This window comes from Nansenia antarctica (genome assembly GCF_963989245.1).
Source record: "Nansenia antarctica genome assembly, chromosome: 7".
In the NCBI taxonomy this organism is placed as follows: Eukaryota; Metazoa; Chordata; class Actinopteri; order Argentiniformes; family Microstomatidae; genus Nansenia; species Nansenia antarctica.
The window spans coordinates 62,135,757-62,160,393 of record NC_137677.1 but is presented as its reverse complement, the minus strand read 5'-3'; the positions used below and the strand labels follow the sequence as shown (position 1 = coordinate 62,160,393).

Sequence of the window (24,637 nt, the reverse complement as noted above, 5' to 3'; positions counted from 1 at the left end):
AGATGTGCCTTAGGCTGGTCACAATAAAAGGCCACTCTAAAATGTGCAGTTATATCACAGATGTCAGAGGTTTTTTCCACACAGAACTCAAAAAATGGACTGGACAAAATGATTGGCCAAATATTTAAAGAAATAATTGTATTTCAAACAAATTGTAATTACAATTGAAAAAAGTTAACTCAACCTTTATTATGTTGTGTATCTGTGTGTACCACACTGAGCATAGAGAAAAGAAAGAAGAGCAAAGAATTGTCTGAGGATTTGAGAACCAAAATTGTGGACAATCTCAAGGCTACAAGTGTCTTAATACAAGAGATCTTAATGTTCCTGTGTCCACTGTGTGCAACGTCATCAAGAGGTTCACAGCCCATGGCACTGTCGTTAACAGTGGCGGACTCAGGCTGTTTGAAGGGCAGGGGCGAAAAGAAAAAAAGGGCACCTACTGCACAACATGGGACCCCATCAGTGCACATGATCAAGTTTAGACCATTGGAAGGGCAGCCAATAGGGCACATCCTCTAATTTTGCCACTCAAAAGGGCACTTTAGTACGACGTTTTTCAACTGTGGGGGCACATGGTCAAGTTTAGACCATTGGAGGGGCCCCAATAGGGCACGTCCTCTCATTTTCGCCACTCAAAATGGCATTTTCGTCACTCAAAAGGGCATTTTCGTCACTCAAAAGGGCACTTAAGACAGACGTTTTTCAACCATGGGGGCACCAGGAGAGGCGGTCGCCCCCCCGGCCCGCCCCCTGAGTCCGCCAGTGGTCGTTAACCTCCCTGGACGTGGACGGAAGAGAAACATTTATGAAGGATTGCAACAAAGGATTGTTCGAATGGTGGTTAAACCTAGATCAACTTCCAAACAAATTCAAGTTGACCTGCAGACGCAGGGTACAACAGTGTCAGCTTGCACTATCCGTCGCCATCTGAATGAAATGGGACGCTATGGTAGGAGACCCAGGTGGACCCCACTGCTGACACAGAGACATAAAAAAGTCAGACCGGAGTTTTCCAAAACTTACCTGGGGAAGCCAAAATCATTCTGGGAGAACGTCCTGTGGACAGATGAGACCAAAATACTGAAATACAGAAAATGAAATGAGGCCTTCACAGAAAAGAACACGGCCCCTACAGTCAGACATGGTGGAGGTTCTACAGTCAGACATGGTGGAGGTTCACAGATGTTTTGGGGTTGCTTTGCTGCTTCTGGCACCGGATGCCTTGACTGTGTGCATGGCATCATGAAATCTGAAGACTACTAAATAATTTTGGGGAGCAATGTAGGGCCCAGTGTCAGAAAGCTGGGTCTCCGTCAGAGGTCATGGGTCTTCCAGCAGGACAATGACCCAACGCACACTTCAAATAGCACCCAGAAATGGTTTAAGACAAAGCGCTGGAGAGTTCTGAAGTGGCCAGCAATGAGTCCAGATCTAAATCCCATAGAACACCTCTGGCGCGATCTCAAAACAGCAGTTGGGAGAAGGCACCTTTCAAATGTGAGAGACCTGGAGCAGTTGGCAAAAGAAGAGTGGTCCAAAATTCCAGTAGAGAGGTGTAAGAAACGCATTCATGGTTACAGGAAGTGATTGATTTCAGTTATTTTGTCCAAAGGGTGTGCTGCCAAATATTAAGATAATTTTGTCCAGTCCATTTTTGGAGTACTGTGTGGAATCAGATTTGGTCCTTTTCTCTGCTTTTTTGTGTTGTTCCAATGCAAACAAAAGAAATAAACAGGTGAATACCAAAGCATTTGTAATTGCAACAATTTTCTGGGAGAAGTGGTGCATTGTCTGACAGAAGTGCAGGGGTGGCAATATTTTTGTCCATGACTGTATCTGTGTGTGTGTGTGTGCACGTGTATGTGTTCCAAGTGAACGTGTAAGTTAAAAGCTTAACATTTTGAAGTGTAACACATCTGTGTGTGTGTGTGTGTGTGTGTAACTCTTCTCCCTCTACACCAAGTCTCTTGGCTCGGTAATCTCTTCACATGGGCTCTCCTACCACAGCTACGCAGACGACACTCAACTCTTCCTGTCCTTCCCCCCGTCTGATGTACATGTGGCAACCCGTATCTCAGCATGTCTCGCTGACATTTCAACTTGGATGGCTGACCACCATCTCAAGCTCAATCTTAACAAGACTGAGCTCCTCTTCATCCCCGGGAAAGCCTGCCCTCTCCAAGACTTCTCCATCACAGTGGAGAACTCTACTGTAACCCCCTCCCTGACAGCCAAGAACCTTGGAGTGATCCTGCATAACCAACTATCCTGTGCGGAGAACATTGCAGCAACGGCTCGCTCCTGCAGATTCCTCCTCTACAACATCAGAAGGATACGACCATTCCTTACCAGAGAGGCAGCGCAACTCTTGATCCAGGCACTGGTCATCTCCCGCCTCGATTACTGCAATGCACTCCTGGCTGGGCTCCCCGCTTCAGCCATTAGACCTCTGCAGCTCATCCAGAATGCTGCTGCCCGGCTGGTATTCAACCTCCCCAAATACTCGCATGTCACCCCTCTCCTTCGCACCCTGCACTGGCTCCAGATAGCAGCTCGCATCAGATTCAAGACCCTGGTGCTTGCATACCAGGCAGCTAAAGGGACTGGCCCCACCTCCTCTACACAGCAGTCGGGCTGCCCAATCACGTCTCTTCACAACACTGGCTCCCCGCTGGTGGAATGAGCTCCCCACGGCTGTCAGAACGGCAGAGTCACTACCCATCTTCCGTCGTAGACTGAAGACCCATCTCTTCAGGTTACATCTTAACTGCTCCTCCTGAGACATCTTCTGACCCTCACCACTACGTCTCCTAAAGACACCCGCTTTCCCCTCTACTGTGTCCCTAAGGACTTCTATTGCCCCGTTTGTACTGTTTCTCAGTTTCTCCAGTAAAATAAAAAAAATAAAAAAATTAAAAAAAAGGTTTTAGTAGAAGGCGATAATAGGGAGAAGGTTTTTCCTTCTATCAGTGGCCCCGGGCCCGAGCTAGAGTACTCTTCCTGCAACGAATGGTGGACTGCTGATTCACATGCTTAGTATTCAAATGTATTGATTGTAAGTCGCTTTGGAATAAGGCGTCTGCTAAATGCCCAAAATTTAAATGTAAATGTAAATGTGTGTGTGTGTGTGTGTGTGTGTGTGTGTGTGTGTGTGTGTGTGTGTGTGTGTGCGTGCGTGTGTGCACGCGTACGTGTTCCAAGTGAACGTGTAAGTTAAAAGCTTAACATTTGGAAGTGTAACATATCTGTGTGTGTGTGTGTGTGTGTGTGTGTGTATGTGTTCCAAGTGAATCTGCGGCCCCCTGATGGTGAGTACACTGACTGTTGACCGTTACCAGGGTCTGAGACCATTATAAATGGTAAATGGACTGCACTTATATAGCGCCTTTATCAAAAGCGCTTTACAACGGCCTCTCATTCACCCATTCACACACACATTCACACACCAATGGCGGCAAGCTACCATGCAAGGCGCCGGCTCACTCACTGGGAGCAATTTGGAGTTCAGTGTCTTGCCCAAGGACACTTCGACATGTGGCCAGCCGGGGCTCGAACCTTCGATCTGCCAACCTTGCAATCATTAGACGGCGGCTCTACCTCCTGCGCCACAGCCGCCCCAGCAACCATTATGTTAGCTAGCTAACAAACAAACGGCCAGAACAGCTGACCTCTGGGAACAGCTGACCTCTGGGAACAGCTGACCTCTGGGCCTCCCCCCTGCACCCCCTGGTGAAGACCACGTGTCTCTACCTCACCCAGGGGCTGAGTTGTGGGGTTCGGGGGTTCGGGGGTTTGTGCGGTGGATAGTGCCGTGGTTGGCGAGACACGGGTCAGAGCTGGTTGGAAGCCGGTCAGTGACCTCCAGTCCCCCCCCCCCCCCCCCACAAGTATTTTTTTAACATAAATTATTATGGCTGTATTGCTTTAAAAAACCAATAATGTTATGGGACCACCAGACCTGCGAATAGTAGGCCTACATGAAACACAAAAAACATACAACCTACAAGTCGTGACGTTAGAATTATAAGGTTCTATCTAAATTTTTGGTCAAAATTGAGTTTTTTACATAATCTGATCCATTAGGTGTTTATTAATGCCTGTGTGGTGTTATTTCTAAAATGTTGACATTTTTGAGTTAGTAATTCATAAAATACAAAGGTTCCATCTCACAAAACATAATGGAATGTAAAAACTTTGACGCTCAATATCTCTGAACTACCCTAGACAGAGATGGAACCTTATAATTCTAAGCTCACGAAGGGTTAAGCCAAGAAGTATAAACGCTATCTCTTGATATTGAACGTGTCAGTTAAAAGCTTAACATTTGGAAGTGTAACTTCCATACCATCCATGAGTGCGTGCGCGCTACCGTTTTGCAAGCAAGTAGGCAAGGTAGCATTGTTGGTTTAGCTTTTGCCACGTCCAGGTAGAAGCGTCCCCGGTTCCCATAGTAACGGTAGTAGATTTGTGTTACCGGGCAGATGCTTTGAAGCTGCTGTGTTTTGCTTCGTAATGACCTCTACCGTTTGCAAGCAAGTTGGTTTAGCATAGTCATACATACCCCCAGCATGAATAACTTTAACAGAGTCATAAGCAGAGTTTAAGCTGTTTTCTTGACAGTTGACCGTTACCATGGTAACATAGTCTGAAGCCATTGTCTTCGCTAGCTTCACAAACACACGGAAAAACAAACAAAACAAAAATAATTTCATAAACCGTCTACCGAGTGCAAAATCTGTGGAAGGAGTAGCCGCTACAGCAAGCACACTAATAATATGTGAGATAACAATAGTGTTGCTTGCAAGCACACTAGTACATTGTGAAATACATTTTGGTAAGCTGTGCTTTTGAACCGTACTTTTATACAGAAAGATACATGTTTGATATGCCATTTAGCTGACTTTTATCCAAAGCGACTTACAGTATATTGCAGTGAGTGCATACATGTTTCAGTAGGCTATATATGGTTGGAATCGAACCCACAATGTAAGCGTTGTTACCGCCATGCTCTACCAACTGAGCCACAGAGGACCACACTGAGGACCACAGAGGACCACACTGAGGACCACAGAGGACCACAGAGGACCACACTGAAGACCACACTGAGGACCACAGAGGACCACAGAGGACCACACTGAGGACCACACTGAGGACCACACTGAGGACCACAGAGGACCACACTGAGGACCACAGAGGACCACACTGAGGACCACACTGAGGACCACACTGAGCCACAGAGGACCACACTGAACCACAGAGGACCACAGAGGACCACACTGAACCACAGAGGACCACAGAGGACCACACTGAACCACAGAGGACCACACTGAACCACAGAGGACCACAGAGGACCACACTGAACCACAGAGGACCACACTGAGGACCACAGAGGACCACACTGAGGACCACAGAGGACCACAGAGGACCACACTGAGGACCACACTGAGGACCACAGAGGACAACACTGAGGACCACACTGAGGACCATAGAGGACCACACTGAGGACCACAGAGGACCACAGAGGACCACACTGAGGACCACAGAGGACCACAGAGGACAACACTGAGGACCACACTGAGGACCATAGAGGACCACACTGAGGACCACACTGAGGACCATAGAGGACCACACTGAGGACCATAGAGGACCACACTGAGGACCACTGAGGACCATAGAGGACCACACTGAGGACCACACTGAGGACCATAGAGGACCACACTGAGGACCACAGAGGACCACAGAGGACCACACTGAGCCACAGAGGACTATTGATACATATTGATGTTGTTTCCTGAACAGGGGATTCCTAAAGGTTCTGCATTTTACATCTGCATGTTGAGAGTTACATTATATGAAAGTACCCTTCATTAAACGTGTAAAGAAGCAAATAAGAAGGCTAAAATTATGTTAATGGGAAAGTAAACAAGTTTATTCAATGGCTTTTTGTTACATCACTAAACAAACAATATTTAGCAACAGGAGTCCATGATACGCCTCATGCTCTGGAACCTCATGGACCCCTGGCCCTGGCTCATCTCTCTGAAGTTCCTGTACTCTCCAGGCCTCATGTACATCATCTTGCCTCTGAAGCTGGGCTGCTCGTACATCAGCCAGTGGCCGTCCATAACGTTGCAGGACTGGCAGTCGGACATGCGGAAACGCTCCATGACATTGTCACAGTCCTCCATCATCTCGTGCATCTGACCTGCGAAGCTCTCCCTCTCGTAGATCCTCATCCTGAAGGTTCCCCTGTGCTGTTATAGGAAAACACAAAACCCAAAAAATCATTATTCATACTAAGAGTAAAGAGAAGTGAAGTCTATGCCTTCACTTGAAGCCATTTGAACTCACCATGGGGATCATGCGACAGGATCTGATGCAGTCATTGAACCCCATCTGACGCTGGTAGTCAGAGTACTCTCCCCTCTTCATGAAGTACTGGTTTCCCATGAAGTTGGTGCGGTCGTACACCATGAAGCAGCCGCTCTCCACCCTGCAGGAGTTGCAGTGGCTCATGTAAGAGGACATGTCAGCGCAGTCGCTCATGCACTCGTAAGAGCGCCCCTGGAAGTTCTTGTCCTCGAAGAAGATGATCTGAAAATAAACAGAAATAACGTCCGTTACCTAATCAAATGATACAGAAGAATTCTAGAATGTAACACACATTTTAGAATGTAGAAGCTCTATACCAGGCCCATATAGGTAACCAGTGATATTGATATTAGTGTTAATATACTGTGAAGCCCCAAAACAGTCCAAACTTTTGCAATGCTCACCTTGCCCATCATGCTGGTCATGTCGGTGGTGGTCATTTTGGCTTACTGTGCTGTTGCTGCTGCTATAGCTAATGAACTGCCTTCCAACCAGTTTAACCCTTACTTTTATACATGACCCAACCTAAAGAATTTGTGGCTCCCATTGTGTAAAGCCCTGACCAGGCAACATGCTATTTGTTCAACATTTTACTGTATAGGCTACATCAAGAATTTTACATCGCATGTGGACATTGTATTCTTTCACATTGTCAGGTATGCCTCATGTTGCACATTAATATATATATATATATATATATATATATATATATATATATATATATATATAATATTATAATAAGAGTGACATATCAACTTGTCTTTTGTAAACATTTAACACATTTAAATCATTTTACAAATTATTTTGGTATGTAATTAAATATAACAGTGTGATTTTAGAAATGAATCCTCTATCCAAAATGACCTTCAGAGTGACACACCAGGGTACTAAATGAAGTTACTAACCATCTTTTGTTTTATATCTTGCCTTGCTGTAGCATTCTTAACCAGGGAATGTCATTGAGGATATTAGTTGGGTTATGGGAATTACTTTCATACATACATACATACATACATACATACATACACACCTACATACATACATACATACATACATACATACATTCATACAAACCTGCAAAACAAAGTAAAGTACATATCAATCAATCAATCAATCAATCAATCAAACTTAACTTATTTATCTAGCACAGGTCATGCATTGAATGCAACTCCAAGTGCTGAACATAAAAACAATAGTAAATAAAACACAATACAATAAAACAAGAGGTAGAACGAAATAGATAAAATAAATATAATACAATAAAAGCAGTAAGTAAGTAAGTAAGTAAGTAAGTAAACCTTTATTTATATAGCGCCTTTCGTACATGAAATGCGACTCAAAGCAGGAATAAAACAAGAAATAGAAGATAAGATATGAGTAAAAGTGCAAGTTGACATAGACACTAGATAAAAGCCAGGCTAAAAAGGTACGTTTAAAGTTTTCTTTCAAAGCCACCCTCAAGTCCTCCGGCAAGCCGTTCCACAGTCTGGGCCATAGTGGCTAAAAGCCTTGCCATGGGTCTTAGACCGGACCCCTGGAACAACCAAGAGACCAGTACCAGAAGACCCGAGGGATCTATTGACCAGTACCAGAGGACCTGAGGGATCTAGTGGTAGACCAGTACCAGAGGACCTGGGGGATCTAGAGACCAGTACCAGAGGACCTGAGGGATCTAGAGACCAGTACCAGAGGACCTGAGGGATCTAGAGACCAGTACCAGAGGACCTGAGGGATCTAGTGGTAGACCAGTACCAGAGGACCTGGGGGATCTAGAGACCAGTACCAGAGGACCTGAGGGATCTAGAGACCAGTACCAGAGGACCTGAGGGATCTAGAGACCAGTACCAGAGGACCTGAGGGATCTAGAGACCAGTACCAGAGGACCTGAGGGATCTAGAGACCAGTACCAGAGGACCTGAGGGATCTAGAGACCAGTACCAGAGGACCTGAGGGACCTAGAGACCAGTACCAGAGGACCTGAGGGATCTAGAGACCAGTACCAGAGGACCTGAGGGATCTAGTGGTAGACCAGTACCAGAGGACCTGAGGGATCTAGAGACCAGTACCAGAGGACCTGAGGAATCTAGTGGGTATCTTAAAACCATGTCAGATATGTAGTCGGGAGCGAGACCATTTAGTGCTTTGTAAACCACTAAAATAATCTTAAAATCAATTATGTGACTAACAGGTGCAGTGATTTTAAAACAGATGTAACATGTGCTCTCCTTCTGGTCCTGGTTAAAACACGAGCAGCTGGATTTTGTACAAGCTGGAGTTGATCTATGGCTTCACAAAGGAGAGCATTACAATAGTCCAGCCTGCTAGTGATAAAAGCGTGCACTATATATCAGTATTGGCCTGGGCATTGGCATACAATGGAAAATAAATAGAGATAGTATGACATTCTAATATATTTAGTACATAACATATACCGCAGAAGTTATATGAATACATTTAGTACATAACATATACCACAGAAGTTACAGTATATTCATATATTTAGTACATAACAGATACCACAGAAGTTATATTAATACATTCAGTACATAACATATACCACAGAAGTTATATTAATATATTTAGTACATAACATATACCACAGAAGTTATATTAATATATTTAGTACATAACATATACCACAGAAGTTATATTAATACATTTAGTACATAACATATACCATAGAAGTTATATTAATACATTTACTACATAACATATACCACAGAAGTTATATTAATACATTTAGTACATAACATATACCACAGAAGTTATATTAATACATTTACTACATAACATATACCACAGAAGTTATATTAATACATTTAGTATAACAAATACCACAGAAGTTATATTAATACATTTAGTACATAACATATACCACAGAAGTTATATTAATATATTTAGTACATAACATATACCACAGAAGTTATATTAATACATTTCAAATTAAGATAATTTATCCTCACATCATTCCTTGTGCGATAGATACTGTAAAAATACTGCCCCATATTTAACTGTTTGTGACGTTAGAATTATAAGGTTCTATCTCCATTTTTGTCAAAATTGAGATTTTTACATAATCTGATCCATTAGGTGTTTATTAATGCCTTTTTTTTTTTTTTTTAATGTTGACATTTTTGAGTTAGTAATTCATCAAATACAAAGGTTCCATCTCACAAAACATAATGGAATGTAAAAACTTTGACGCTCAATATCTCTGAACTACCCTAAACGAAGATAGAACCTTATCATTCTAAGCTCACGTGTTGTCCATAATGTCCATAATGTATTAATCATGAATTTAAATCAGGTTTGAATGCACAAAGTAATTATATTTTGGGACCACAATATTATTCAATTCAAAACAGAATATTCTGTAAAATATTTGCTTTGTACAATTTCGATGAATAAACAATGAGGAGTAAAAATACAAGTAAATAGATGAAATACTCACTATGACAAATCTCAATTTTAGGTGTGAAGAAAAGACATGCTCTACAGTATTTAACAACTATGAAATAGATCTTCAACTTCAAATGTGGATTGAATTATTATCTTCTGTCCTCTGGCTGAGATTAATTGACACAGCATAATTATGCTTTGGCATTGAATTATAAGACTTCAGGGACTGTAGCAAGTCATTGCAGATCATTACTTTACTGTACAGCACTTTCATATACAGTATGGGATTGATTGATTACTAGACCTTGTCATCATAAGACTATACCAGGAAGTACAGATAAGTGGTTAGGATAAGTACTGTATAAGGCTCTGTTGAGGAAAATAAGGATATCAATGGGTTAGGGTTAAAATGAGGGTTAGTGTTAGGGTTAGGGTTAAAGTTTTTGCTTTAAAGTGTATTCAAAGTGGGACTGTGCAAAGATCTTACACAGGTATCTTTGAATACAGACACATTTTACAATATATTATGTTCTGAATTCTACTTTTTGTTTTCTACACGCCACCAGTAGTAACTACACAATTCCAAACACTAAAACAAATTTGAAATAACTTGCAGTGCTGTATAGAGCTATGGTTGAATGGAACGCCCTACGAAGTTAAAACCAAGAATAAAATCTGTTTCAAAAAACATGATATGCATTAGATCCTAGAATGAATGTCATTGAGGATATAAGTTGGGTCCTAGCTGAGGATTTTAATTATTTTTCTGTTATTTCTTGTTTTGTGTGTGGGTGGTTCTTCTTTGTTATGTGTTTTTGTGACCCTCACTAAAACCTAAGGCCATGAGCATTGCTGACTTTTATTTTGTTATTTTTGTTTTTATTTTTGTTATTTGTTGTTATGTATATTGATGTTTTTGTTCTTTGTTATATGTTTTGTGATGCTTTCTTGTATATGGTTTGTGTGCTTTGCATCAGCTAATGGGGATCCTACTAAATAAAATAAAATAAAAATTAAAAGAGATTATTTCACTTTTTATAATTATGTGATATTCACTTCTTTAATGTTCCCTTTTACATTATATTGCATTTGACATATACAACAAGTGCAATATTATAGGATGAGAAAAATAACCCAGAAAAGCCATTTTGTTTAATAATGTAGACTCTTAGCATGCCTCAAACTCTGTTACCTGAAAAAGCCTTGAATATTGTATTTGACCTGTTTCTCTTCATAAAAGGGTTAGGGTTAGGGTTACCTTAGGGTTAAGGTGTCATACCAACATCTATAAAGTAGGCTTCATTTCAAGAGAACTAGTGTCTTATGTTGATATGCATGCTTTATATATCTTTTTGCATAACTTGATATTCAACTGCTTCATGCTTGAAATGTAAACATTTTTTTTTTTTTTATCAAAATAGGATTCTGATCTGAATTACCTTGACATAATAATGAAACAGCGAAACAACCACTGTAGACATGTTTTGAGTAAAGAAATCTGAAAAAAAACAAGACAACAATACTGAATTTGGCTTAAATGGTTTTAATAATATTTTTTGTGCATCGTCTTTGTGATTTACATGTTGTTGGACATGTTGTCGGTGATACGCCTCATGCTCTGCCACCTCATGGATCCCTGGCTCATGCCTCCCTGGCCTCCCATGCCCATGCCCTGCTCTCTGAAGTTCCTGTACTCTCCAGGCCTCATGTACATCATCCTGCCTCTGTAGTTGGGCTGCTCGTACATCAGCCAGTGGCCGTCCATAACGTTGCAGGACTGGCAGTCGGACATACGGTAACGCTCCATGACATTGTCACAGTCATCCATCATCTCGTGCATCTGACCTCCGAAGTTCTCCCTCTCGTAGATCCTCATCTTGTAGTTGCCCCTGTGCTGTAGAAGAAAATGTACTTATTTTTTATTGATCTTAGAAATTATATGCAAATTGACATTATATCAGTGGTTGTTTTTTAGTTTTTTAAAGAAAAAGTTAGATTTTTGATCCAAGATATTTTCCTCCTACCATGGGGATCATACGGCAGGACCTGATGCACTCCCTCATTCCCATGGTGCTCATGTAGTCAGAGTACTCTCCCCTCTTCATGAAGTACTGGTTTCCCATGTAGTTGGAGCGGTCGTACACCATGAAGTTTCCGCTCTCCACCCTGCAGGAGTGGCAGCGGCTCAGGAAGGAGGTCATGTCAGAGCAGTCGTTGCTGGTCTCGTAGGAACGACCCTGGAAGTTCCTGTCCTCGTAGAAGATGATCTGAAAACACAAACCATGATGTTATTGCCAAATGTTTCATTTTTTTAAAGAAATTGTGAAATATTATTGTCTGCCAATATGTAAGATCCAATAAAAAAAAGAAACGGAAAGTGTGAAACTAAAGCCAACTGCTACAATGCTGACCTTTCCCATCATGATGGCGGTTGGTCGTTTGTTCCTCAGAGCTGAACTGCTGCTACACTGATGTCCTATCGGTTTTAACCCTTACTTTTATATCTGACACAAACGCAAAGAATCTGTGGCTCCCATTGTGAAAAGCCCTGAGCCAGCACCATGGTATGGAGGTCTATAGAGTGCTGAAGTGCGTTCGTCACATTTCCATGTGACCGGGTCCCTAGAAGACTTTAGAATGGGGTTTTCCATTGAGGAGTCAATACAACTGAGCTGTTGGCAGTAGTATACAATGGTCTGTTTTACATATTTCAAAACTCCCACTACATGGTATTTAGGGAAAAGGGTTCTACTTTGTTGGCTTGTTTTAGTGTAAAAGCAATGATGTAATCCAAAAATACCTATAGGATAACCCATGTGTGTTGAGCAAGGTTTAAGTTGGCAGGTTATAATTGAGATGACTGAGAATGAAACATTTTGCCAGGTATAACATTTATGTTGATCAGGATTTTAATAGAGAGAGGGGGCATAGCATGCTCATAAAATATATATATATATTTTAATTTATCAATTAATTAATTAATTTAAAACAAAACATATTTTGGTGCCGGGTCACTAGGACAATTATAGACTATTACATTAAATTAATAATTGTATGCATTGTAGCAGCTGTCAAACAAATGTTTCTGCGTTCTTTAGTGTTTCTGAAGAAAGTGAAAGCTGAATCAGGATTTTAGCCCCATCAAAAGTCTTTTGCTGAGATCAGAATGGTAGAGATCCACGCAATTAATCTCCAGAAAAGGGCCGGGTGTTTTCATCTTTTTCGTTCCTCGGACCAAAGTTCACCAATTTACGGCACACTATCTGGTTTTCCTACTATCACCACTTTTGCTACAGAGGTGTAGTGAAATGTATTTGATAAATAACTCAATACATTATTATTACATTATTTCAGTCATCAACAATCATCACACTTCACATTGCATTGGTTTTCATGCCTCTGTAGTAATACTATAGATATACTAGTAGCTACATTTGTTTGTTTTTCATAGAAATGTAGTAATTGATTTATAATTGCACTGTTATGGATGCAAGCAATTTTTTAAGTTACAAACGTTTTGTTGTTATTTACAACTGTGTAGTAAGTAAGTAAGTAAAGCTTTATTTATATAGCACCTTTCATACAAGAAATGCAGCTCAAAGTGCTTTACAACAGGACTAAGAACATGAAGTGAATATAATAAAACATAGCATAGAATGAATACAAAAGTAGGGGAAAACAGTAAAAGAAAAGGTAAAGATAAAATACAATAAATACAAAAAAGAGAAACAAAATGCAACCTCTGCCTTAACACTTAGTAACCGCTATCCGTCTTCTCATCAGCAGAATACCTTTCCCTATCCCTCTCATTTCCCTACCTTACACAGTCTTTCTGTACTTCTCACTGGCTTTCAAGTTCAAACATGGCTGACCTTGCACCAAAAATCCAGTATCAACATTGCAGTTTCTTTCTTTTGCACTTACCCAAACCTTCTGACAACGTACAATCACCTCTTTCTCATCGATCCGGCAGTGTCAGATCACAGTATTTTAACCAACTGGATATGTAGCCTAACTGTCGTCTGTCTAGACACAGCAGCGCAAAATCCCAGTCAACTGGATCTGTAGCCCAACTTGGCTTTGTGGTACCAATGTTATCCCCCCACAGTCGGTGGAGTTAGAGACCATGTGCATTACTGTGTAGAAATATAAGAGATAAATAGATAAAACATTTAAAGTGCAGCAGCTGGCAAATGGGCAGTAGGCAGGTGCAGATGAGCTAGTTAAAGGAGTGCAATAGCTGGCAGATGAGCAGTGGGCAGGTGCAGATAAGCTAGTTGAAGGCTATATTGAAGAAGTGCGTTTTTAGCTTTCTTTTAAAAATATTTAGTGAGCTGGCTTCCCTGATCTCTAAAGGTAGTAACAAAACTGCTTTACTCTAGTATCATGCAATGACCACTGCAAGAAACAACATACAGTACTAATACAATGTTGATACTACAGTTATTACTAATGTACAGAGCAACATAATAACATGTCAAAGAGTTAACAAATCATCAATGTTAAGTTTAAATATGAACTCAAACTATTCCCTTTGGTTTTCACAGAGATTTGTGCACTAACGAGGTAAGTTAAGACTCATGCAGTACATAGCAGGGGCTGCACACAATTTCAGACTTTAAAGGGAGACCCAGCTGCACAGCTATCCGGCTTCAAGACTGGGCACTCCACTGAGACTGCTCTCCTTGCTGTCACGGAGGCCCTCCACTCTGCTCAAGCTTCTTCCCTCTCCTCTGTTCTCATCCTCCTGGATCTGTCCGCTGCCTTCAACCACCAGATCCTTCTCGCCATCCTCTCAGAACTGGGCATTTCTGGCACCGCACACTCCTGGTTTGCTTCCTACCTAGCGGGTCGCTCATACTAGGTGACTTGGAGAGAATCATTGTCTTCTCCGTGAACCCTCACCACTGGGGTACCCCAGGGCTCTGTCCTAGGGCCTCTACTGTTCTCCCTCTATACCAAGTCTCTTGGCTCGGTAATCTCCTCCCATGGGTTCTCTTACCACAGGTATGCAGATGACACTCCACTCTTCCTGTCCTTGCCCCACTCTGACCTACAGGTGGCAACACGTGTCTCTGCATGTCTCGCTGAAATCTCTACATGGACGTCGGCCCACCATCTCAAACTCAACCTTAACAAGACTGAGCTACTCTTCATCCCAGGGAAAGCCTGCCCTCTTCAAGACTTCTCCATCACAGTGGAGAACTCTACTGTAACCCCCTCCCAGACAGCCAAGAACCTTGGAGTGATCCTGGACAACCGCCGATTCTGTGCGGAGAACATCGCAGCGACAGCACTCTCCTGCAGATTCTTCCTTTACAACATCAGAAGGATACGACCATTCCCCACCAGAGAAGCAGCGCAACTCTTTTCCCCTATACTATGCCTCCTAAGACTCTACTGCCCCCTTGCACTGTCTCTTCAGTGTCCCCCTTGTACTGTCTCTCTAGAAAGAGGGTTGGGGTTCGATACTTTTTCACGACGACTGCCAGTGGCCCCTGGCCTGAGCTAGATTACCCTTCCTGCTAGAACTGGTGAATTGATGATTCACTTCCTTCAGCCAGTGAAGGGTGCGAAGGAAATATCTAAGGCGCCTACCACTGCTGTTGTGGCCCTTGAGCAAGGCACTTAACCCCTAATTGCTCCAGGGGCACTGACTATGGCTGACCCTGTGCCTAGAGCAAAAAATAAATGTTATGAATGTACTCTGTGCAAAGACAAAAAGGTTGAATCTAATCTAATCTACACACTCTGCACCACCCTGACCCATCTGGACATGAGGAACTCCTATGTGAGGATGCTGTTTGTAGACAACAGTGCAGCATTTAACGCCATTGTCCCCTCCAGGCTTGAGCTCAGAGACCATGGCCGTATCCCTGGCCTATGCAACTGGATGCTGGACTTCCTCTCGGACTGATGACAGGTGGTGAAGATGGGCTCAAAGATCTCTAACCCTCTGACCCTCAAACACAGGAGCCCCCCAGGGTTGTGTCCTGAGCCCCCTCCTCTACGCCCTGTACACCCAAAGGAGGGTAGGGTAGGGAGTTGGAGGGTAGGAAGGGGGGAAGAGGGGCAGGATGGCAGGTCATGCAGGGTTTACAGGCGCATCAATACAATATCATTCTATATTATTCTCGTATCAATATCATACAATTTTTGGGAGCAAACTAATCACATAATGCGAGGTCTCTCCCTACTCTATTTTAAAATATCGGTTGCAAGCTGTTTCTTTACTGCTTTCATTTAGCTTTTTAAAACTCTTCTCTGATTCGAGGAGCTTGAAGGAGATAGGAAGTTTGTTCCATTCTACAAGTGGCAGTGAATAGAAATGTGCTGCATCCTGACTGGGTGTATCACTGCCTGGCATGGTAACTGCACTTCCCTCAATCAGAATCAGAATTGCTTTTAATACATCAATGTACACAGAGTAAAAGTAGGTTCAGTTTCTTCAACATTGGCATTGCAGCAGAATAGAGAAAATCAACAATAATGGAATAAAGTAAAAATAAGTAGGATGAGGTGATAAGGTGATGGTAGTTGGTGGGACCAGCGGGACCAGTCGTACTGCAGTAGACCAGTAGTGCAAAATGCTGTGCAAGGTGTGGGAACCCGCTCACCTGACCAAGGGGAAAGTACACACACAGAAGCTAGAGAGACGAGGAGACAGTGATCAGTTTTAGGCGCATCAGCATATTTATTCATATTATTATATCTTGAGGACGTGTCAGGGCCCCGCCCACTCAGGAGGACGGCGTAGCCGTAACAAAAAGTCAAACTTCAATGGTAATGGTGAACTCAGGAATCAAAAAGGCAAGGGGGGAAGGGACGATGTCTCCCTCATCAGGGCAAAGTATATTTCATTCAGCTTAAAGGTTATTATTTTACTCTCTTATACTCGTATAATGGGACGTAACAATAAATGTAAAGGTATTTCAGGTTAGGTTTAGACATGCTTAGTATAAAAGATACAGACTTAAATGGCGGAGATCATGATGTTTTCAATGACAACATTCTCAACTCACAACATTCTCAACTCACAACATTCTCAACTCTCAACTCACAACATTCTCAACTCACAACATTCTCAACTCTCAACTCACAACATTCTCAACTCACAACATTCTCAACTCTCAACTCACAACATTCTCAACTCACAACATTCTCAACTCTCAACATTCTCAACTCACAACATTCTCAACTCACATTCTCAACTCTCAACATTCTCAACTCACAACAACATTCTCAACTCACAACATTCTCAACTCACAACATTCTCAGTGACAGTTATATAAAGGCGCAGCACATTCTCAGTGACAGTTATATAAAGGCGCAGCAGGTCGTTTCTGTACTTTGCTGCAATCTCTGACCTTGGTTTATGGACTGTCAAGTTAATAAACCAAAAGTCGATATCATATTTGTTGACATGCGACCAATTTATCGTTTATCAAGTCGTGAGCTTAGAATTATAAGGTTCTATCTCCGTTTAGGGTAGTTCAGAGATATTGAGCGTCAACGTTTTTACATTACATTATGTTTTGTGAGATGGAACCTTTGTATTTTATGAATTACTAACTCAAAAATGTAAACATTTTAAAAATAACACCACACAGGCATTAATAAACACCTAATGGATCAGATTATGTAAAAAACTCAATTTTGACAAAAATGGAGATAGAACCTTATAATTTTAACGTCACGACTTGTCCCACCCACATACAATGGCTCCGACGCCCATGGTTCCAGCTAATTACTAAGTCATAATGATGTTTACTTTGATCTGCCATGAACCAAAGTGATGTACATTTTAAATCAAAGCAGCAACAATTAGTTCATGTTTTGTTGATATTTATTGATAGATAAAATAAACAGATATTTAGCACATATCAGTGATACGCCTCATGCTCATGAACCTCATGGATCCCTGGCCTCCCTGGCCTCCCATGCCCTGGCTCATCTCTCTGAAGTTCCTGTACTCTCCAGGCCTCATGTACATCATCTTGCCTCTGAAGTGGGGCTGCTCGTACATCAGCCAGTGGCCGTCCATAACGTTGCAGGACTGGCAGTCGGACATACGGAAACGCTCCTGGATGGAGTCACAGTCCTCCATCATCTCGTGCATCTGACCTGCGAAGCTCTCCCTCTCGTAGATCCTCATCCTGAAGGATCCTCTATGCTGTAATCAAGGATGACCGATGTTTTAAATAATATCATTGACATGGTTCACAGCTCTCCTGTAGATGAATAAAGCCATGTGCTGCTCACTGTTCCTATGTGACTGTAAAGTTGGCTAAAGTCATTATTGTAATTCAAAATCCAATGTATTGAAACACCGCACTGGAGGTACGGCTTTATACGTTTTGTTTAAACTATGAACCCAGAGGGTTTATTTCTGACCCAATAAATGTGCTAGTGCCCCAAATTATTCTAAATGAAAAGCTAAATTGGGACATAACTTAATGTGATGTGTAATAATATCAATGTAGTGTTAGGTCTCTTACCTGGGGGATCATTCTGCAGGACCTAATGTTGTCGAACATCATGCCCTGGGTCATCATGCGCTGCATGTCGGTGTACTCTCCTCTCTTCATGAAGAACTGCTGGCCCATGAAGTTGGGGCGCTCGTACACCATGAAGCAGCCGCTCTCCACCCTGCAGGACTGGCAGTGCTGCATGTAGGTGGACATGTCGGGGCAGTCGCTCATGCACTCATAGTTGCGACCCTGGAAGTTCCTCTCCTCGTAGAAGGTAATCTATTGGAGACGGGGACATTTTTTTTATGTTAGCACACACATTTCTAAAAGGCTAAATGCCATCAGGGCCTGCAGTTACATACTGTATACCAGTAATAGTACACAGTATGTGTTGTTGTGGATCCTGCAGACGTGGGCGGAGATACTCAGATGGGGGACGGTATAACTCTGAGATCCCACTTTACGTAGGATTTACACAGGAAAACTGAATGGCTTGTCGAATTCCATGTTTTCTTAAATAGACAGCCCACATCATCTCCGACTGGGTTGTTGTTATTTCACAGTTTGTGTGTTAGTAGGCCAATCAGAGACCCAAATGTAGGTGCACAAGCACTGAAAAAGTTAGGTTTTAAAATAAATAAATAATATGGGACGTTTAAAGACCAGTGCTACCAAGCTTACCTTGCCCATCATGATGGCGGTTCGTGGTTGTTTGCTACTACTGATGTCCTGTTGGGTATAACCCTTACTTTTATAACTGACTGAACTGAAAGACTGCATGGCCCCCATTGTCCAAAAAAACCCTGAGCCAGCACCACGCTACAGGTATACAGGCCTATAGAGAGATGAGGTGATTAGTCATATGAAAGGGGTGGAGCCCCGAGGGACTTTAGAAAATGGAATGTTCTGGGGATGAGAAGACAGAGATTATAGCGCTGTATGTAGCACTAATAGGGGATGCTTTTCAACAAACCCAATATTAATTTATAGATTTGTTATGTTATCTTAGTTAACATGTGTGCAAATTAATGAATGAAATACAATAGGAACATTTAAAAAGAAAATGAAAATAGAGTTAATGTAGTGAGTGGAGTAGTCAGGCATGGGCGTATGCCTACAGACCCAGAAATCAGAATTAAGGGCCTTTTGAAATTGTTTCATTTATTTATTGGCACACACATGAACAAAGAGGACAGAAAAGGACATTGTGCAGGGCAGGTTAAGAAACCTTCTCAGGCTTTTTTAATTTTTAATTTTATTTTTACTTTAGAGCACATTTTAAGAATGTGAGAGCCAAGAGTCTGAATACTTAAGGTATTTCTGTTTCAATTTGAATACACCTTATAATTCTAACGTCACGCCATAGCATATGAACCAGAGTACCCTCATTTTCATTGCATGGCATCATCCCACAGCCCCACTCTGTGCACCCTGGACGGGGTCCAATATACACTATTCAATATTTTAAACTGAATTAGTCTTCTATGATTTAAGTTCCATCCCGCCTCCATGAAACTGACATTGAGATCAGCTTCCCGTGTCAGTCTGAGGGACGACGCGTCCCCGTCTGACCAATCAGCTACCACGTCTGTTGCTTCGATTGCGTATGTTACTTAGTTTACATGAAGGGCTGTGAGAACGCAAATCAGAGAAATAATTTATGCAACAATGTTGCAATCTCATCCACTTGCTCCGGGTCTCGATTCGGACTTTCATGTGAGAACATGACCTTAAGAAGCAGCATAGAGTAGTAGGCTGAGGCCTCGTGACCCTTCCCAGAGATATCCAGTATGTGATGCTATGTCCACACTATGGGGCGCCACAGAGGTCGAACCAAATGTCTATCAGCAGATGCCTCAGCTGCAGGAATTTCCAGAATTGATTCTGATTGATCTTGATTCTGAGGAATATCTGATTTTTGCTTTAAATCTTCAAATTATCTCATTATTCCTTCGTCATAAAGGTCACCTGAAACTTTAATACTTTACATTTTTGATACCACAGCTTCCAAAAAAAGGGTGATTTGCCAATACAGAGCTTCGGATCGAACCAGATTCCCGCATGTAATGGACTGCACTTATATAGCGCCTTTATCCAAAGCGCTTTACAACGGCCTCTCATTCACCCATTCACACACACATTCACACACCAATGGCGGCAAGCTACCATGCAAGGCACCGGCCCGCTCACTGGGAGCAATTTGGGGTTCAGTGTCTTGCCCAAGGACACTTCGACATGTGGCCAGCCGGGGCTCGAACCGCCGATCTGCCAACCTTGCGATCATTAGATGCCGGCTCTACCTCCTGCGCCACAGCCGCCCTATATGAGAGACAACTGGATGTGTATTTACCTCTAGTGGTAATTTAGCCGTGATGAAGTGTTCTGGAGCTAGTGGGCCACACAAATTTTACTTTCCAAGACAAACCAGGGTGGAGCTCTCTCTGGGGGCAAGGACCAGTGCACCATGTGTCTAAGACTAAATGCCCGATGGTAAAACATAAGGTTTGGGGACCCCCAACCCACCACAGTCAATCGGTCTCTGCAGTTTGCGTAGATTGAGTCTGGGTCGTTTGTTGTTCCATAAAAATGTGTTACATTATCTATCAAATTGTGTGAAGTATGTCTGGGGAAAGTTGATTGGGAGAGCTTGTAAAAGGTAATTGAATTTGGGAGCACATGTCATTTTAATCATATTGGCCTTACCCCGCAGAGAGAGAAAGAGCTGAGCCCAACGCTCAATGTCGTTCTTGAAGTTCGCCAGCAGGGGTTCAAAGTTGCACTTTACCAATTCAGACAAAGTTGGGGGGAACAGTATGCCCACATATATCAGGCCCTTCTCAGGCCAGATGAAATGACCTGACTTAAAGAGTGAATTAGGGCAATATGCTGCTAGGGGGGGATTTTGCCCAATTATCCTTATACCCGGAGATTTAAAAAAAAAAAAGCTGTCAATTACCCTTAGCAAGGAGGGCAGAGAACGCCCTGGGTCGGAGACAAACAGGAGAATATCGTCAGTATATAACATTAGCTTTTGAGCCGTTTGGCCAATCTGTACGCCTCTAAAGTCCAAGTCCCTACGGATGGCCGCAGCCAATGGCTCCAGAGCAAGCGCAAAGATTAGTGGGGAGAGCGAAGGGGTCTTGTGCCCCTTTCCAGGTCAAATGAAGGGGAGATGACCCCCCCATTAGTGAGAACAGATGCTTTAGGTCGGGTGTATATGAGCGTAATCCAATCAATGAACTTGCAACTGCCAAAACCAAAGGTTTCTAGGGTGGAGAATAGATAGCACCACTCCACCCTATCAAAAGCCTTCTCCGCGGCTAATGAAATGGCCACAGCAGCTGGGGAATTATCGTTCTGTGTTGCCCACATAATGTCGATGAGGCTCCTAATATTGTCAGCAGAGGAGTGAGAGCGAATGAATCCGACGTGGTCGGGGTGAATCAAAGAGGTTATGACCCTGCCCAGCCTGTTTGCCAGGACTTTGGATAAAATCTTACTTTCACATGAGGTTAACTGATGGGTCTATCATTTTTACATTCTAATGGATCCTTGCCACTTTTCAGGACGAGGGAGATAAGTGCTTCTGATAATGATGGAGGCAGCCTACCCCTAGCCACGGCTTCATTATAAATCTCTAGAAGAAACTGAGCCAGTTCTTCAGGATAGGCCTTGTAGAACTCAGCTGTAAGCCCATCCAGACCCAGGGCCTTGCCTGAAAGCACATTTTTAATAACCTCTATTATTTCCCCTTTAGTAATCGGTAGGTCAACCTGGTTCCCAGTTAGTGAGGGGAGATCGATATCTTCCCTATCAGCCTGAGATTCTGAGGTGTAGAGCTTCACATAGAATGTTCTGAAGGCTTCATTTATCTCCTTGGTGTTGGAGCGTACCCGTCCCAACTCTGATGGCTGGTATAAAGCTAATCTTTTCTCTCTGTTTGATGTATCTCGTGAGAAGTTGCCTTATGGTCTCCCTCAACATATTTCTGTCTCGCCCTGAGAAAATGTCGCTTTACGAGAGAGAATAGTGTTAAGCTCATACTTCAACCTATAGTTAGCTTTGTCTGATTAGCAGGAGACGTTTGGAATTATTATTGGCTGTCCTGATCTGCTTTTCAAACTGTTTGGCCATACTTGGCCATTTCTTCTTAAAGGAAGCGTGTTAGGTTATGGCCTCTGAATCTTTGAAAGCTTCCCAAGCAACCTCAAGCGATGGTGTGTAGACTGTAGGTTGGTCACTTTAAAGAGATTGATCTGTGCTACGGTTAAGGTTAGGGTTGGGGTTAGGGGTAGGGTTAGGGTTAGGGATAGGATTAGGGTTAGGGTTAGACATGCCAGCATGTACCAAGTCGATGTAGCACCTAACCCTAACCGTAGTTTTCCCACATGTACCGTCTTCCCACATGTACCGTAACAGAGAAGCGGAGAGCATTCACATGCAAGGAGGGCTGTCGGCACAACGGTCCGTCTGCATATTGATGCGGCACCGGATCTCGGTGGGTATTATCACCATCGTTCCCACCTCGTCGGTACTCTCCTTTAGGCACTTAAATTGTAAACGTTTGTTCACTAATGTAGTGACTCTCCTGCTGTTCCTACTCCCACAAGAGGCTGCCACAAAGCCAACCCAGTCACAGTGCATTTCCTGTGATTCATGAGCCAGTATATGGGTCTCTTGCGTGGAAAAGAAAAGCGCTACGCACTAGCCCAGGGAATGGATGAAGGCCAGTGCCCTCTTTGGATCATCGAACTTGTGACGACCCTCCGCCATCCGGATGACGAGCAAAGCAGGGAATACCAAGAAGAACTTAATTCGTCGATCACGGAGCAGCTTCTTACATTCGTTGAAGCTCAGGCGCTTGTTGGTGGCGATCTTGGAGTAGTCAGGAAAACACCATTATATTGTGCCCATTCCAGTTAGCCTTTCCCTTGCGCACTGCTTCCGTGATAAGGCCACGGTCTTGGAACCTCAAGAACCTGGCTATAAGTGCCCTTGGTCTCGGTGACTGGCCAGGTTGCGACTGACGCCTGGAGCTCCCTTCCTATGCGCGCGTTCAATCTCCAGTCTCTCTGGGAGGTTGATGTTCCTCGTCTTCTGGATAGCATTACAGAGGTACACCCGAGTGTCACCGTCCTCACACACCTCTGGGAAACCGATGAATCGTAAGTTGTCCCTTCTTTCCCTGTTTTCGATATCGTCCATCTTTTTGCATCTGAGCTGATCCTCTCTGGTGGCTGGGGGGTTATCCTGTAGGACCTGGTTGGCGTCTTCCAGGAAGGCTAGGCAACCTTCAATGTGGTTAAGACGACCAGACATTTCTGTTAAATTAGTTTCCACTGCAGATATGGATATTTTAATATCATTAAGCTTCTTATCTTGGGCTTCAGCTGTGTCTTTGATAAGCTTAGACATTTTGGCTAGCTCTCTTGCCTGTCAGAGGTAGCAGCAGGTGCATCGCTAACGTTAGTTGCTTGTGCCCGCGTGAGCATGTCCGCAGACTCCTTTCTAGCCTTGTTAGCTTGATCGTTAGCCTTTGCGTTAGCCACAGTGAAACTTTAAAATGCCTTCAGATTTCCAGCCTTTTTTAGGCTGCCTTGGGGAATCTTGCCGTATCCTGTCAGAATCTATTGCTCAAAACACCAACATTTTACTTTTAAGTAAAAAGTTAGTTTAACTGCAGGGGCGGACGGATAAAGTCTATCAAGCAGCCATCCTTGTTGCCCACGTCACGTGTCTCAATTTTTCTGATTATTTTAATTGGTAGTGTGCTATCATCAGGACTCAATTTAATTTGGAAAATTATTCCAGGAAAATATGAAATGCCACTTAGAATGACCGAGACTCTCAGGGAGTTATCCATGTAAAGACTATTTTTGCAAACCCTCTAGGATCTTCCCAATAAAAACTTGAAAGATAAAGATTAGAAAGACACCTATTATTAAAGGCAAGCGGAAAGACTTTGACAAGCTGTGGGAACCATACATGAAGAACATGTAGGATAGAATACTTTATACAAAGTGGAGGAAAGTTCTGTTTTTGTATTGTTTTTTCATTCAATCCAAAATTGATGCAAGTTGTGTGTGTCTATGTTTGTGAATTTTGTTATTGTATGTTTCTCTTTCTTTGTCTTTTGTTGTTTTGTCTTTGATGTTGGTATATAAAAATGATAATACAAATATTGTGAAAAAAAAAAGAAAGACACCTAGCACATTTCAGTCATATTGCTTCATGCTCATGAACCTCATACCCATCGAACCCATACCCATGCCCATCTCTCGGAATCTGCATTTTTATCACACATGAGAAATACAAAACAAATGTGCAATACTGAATTTGGCAAAAAGGTTTTATTTAAAATGTTTGGCTTTTTTCTACATCATCTTAGTGAT

At 42.6% G+C, this 24,637-nt stretch overlaps 3 protein-coding genes across 3 annotated transcripts; all 3 read right to left on the bottom strand.

Moving 5' to 3' along the window:
• Nucleotides 1-5,972: 5,972 nt before the first annotated feature.
• Nucleotides 5,973-6,815, bottom strand: LOC308162871 (gamma-crystallin M3-like; the record flags this gene model as incomplete). Its single annotated transcript, XM_080537012.1, has 3 exons — nt 5,973-6,257; nt 6,355-6,597; nt 6,780-6,815. The coding sequence occupies 3 exons, from the start codon at nt 6,813-6,815 to the stop codon at nt 5,973-5,975; spliced, it is 564 nt and encodes a 187-aa protein (XP_080393138.1).
• Nucleotides 6,816-11,350: 4,535 nt separating this feature from the next.
• On the bottom strand, nt 11,351-12,197 carry LOC308162870 (gamma-crystallin M3-like; the record flags this gene model as incomplete). The annotated part of the gene is made up of 3 exons (XM_080537011.1): nt 11,351-11,668; nt 11,799-12,041; nt 12,186-12,197. 3 exons carry the CDS (start codon nt 12,195-12,197, stop codon nt 11,351-11,353), a joined length of 573 nt encoding a protein of 190 aa, XP_080393137.1.
• A 5,450-nt stretch (nt 12,198-17,647) lies between these two features.
• Nucleotides 17,648-18,938, bottom strand: LOC308162295 (gamma-crystallin M1-like; the record flags this gene model as incomplete). Its single annotated transcript, XM_080536449.1, has 3 exons — nt 17,648-17,947; nt 18,273-18,524; nt 18,927-18,938. 3 exons carry the CDS (start codon nt 18,936-18,938, stop codon nt 17,648-17,650), a joined length of 564 nt encoding a protein of 187 aa, XP_080392575.1.
• Nucleotides 18,939-24,637: the final 5,699 nt, after the last annotated feature.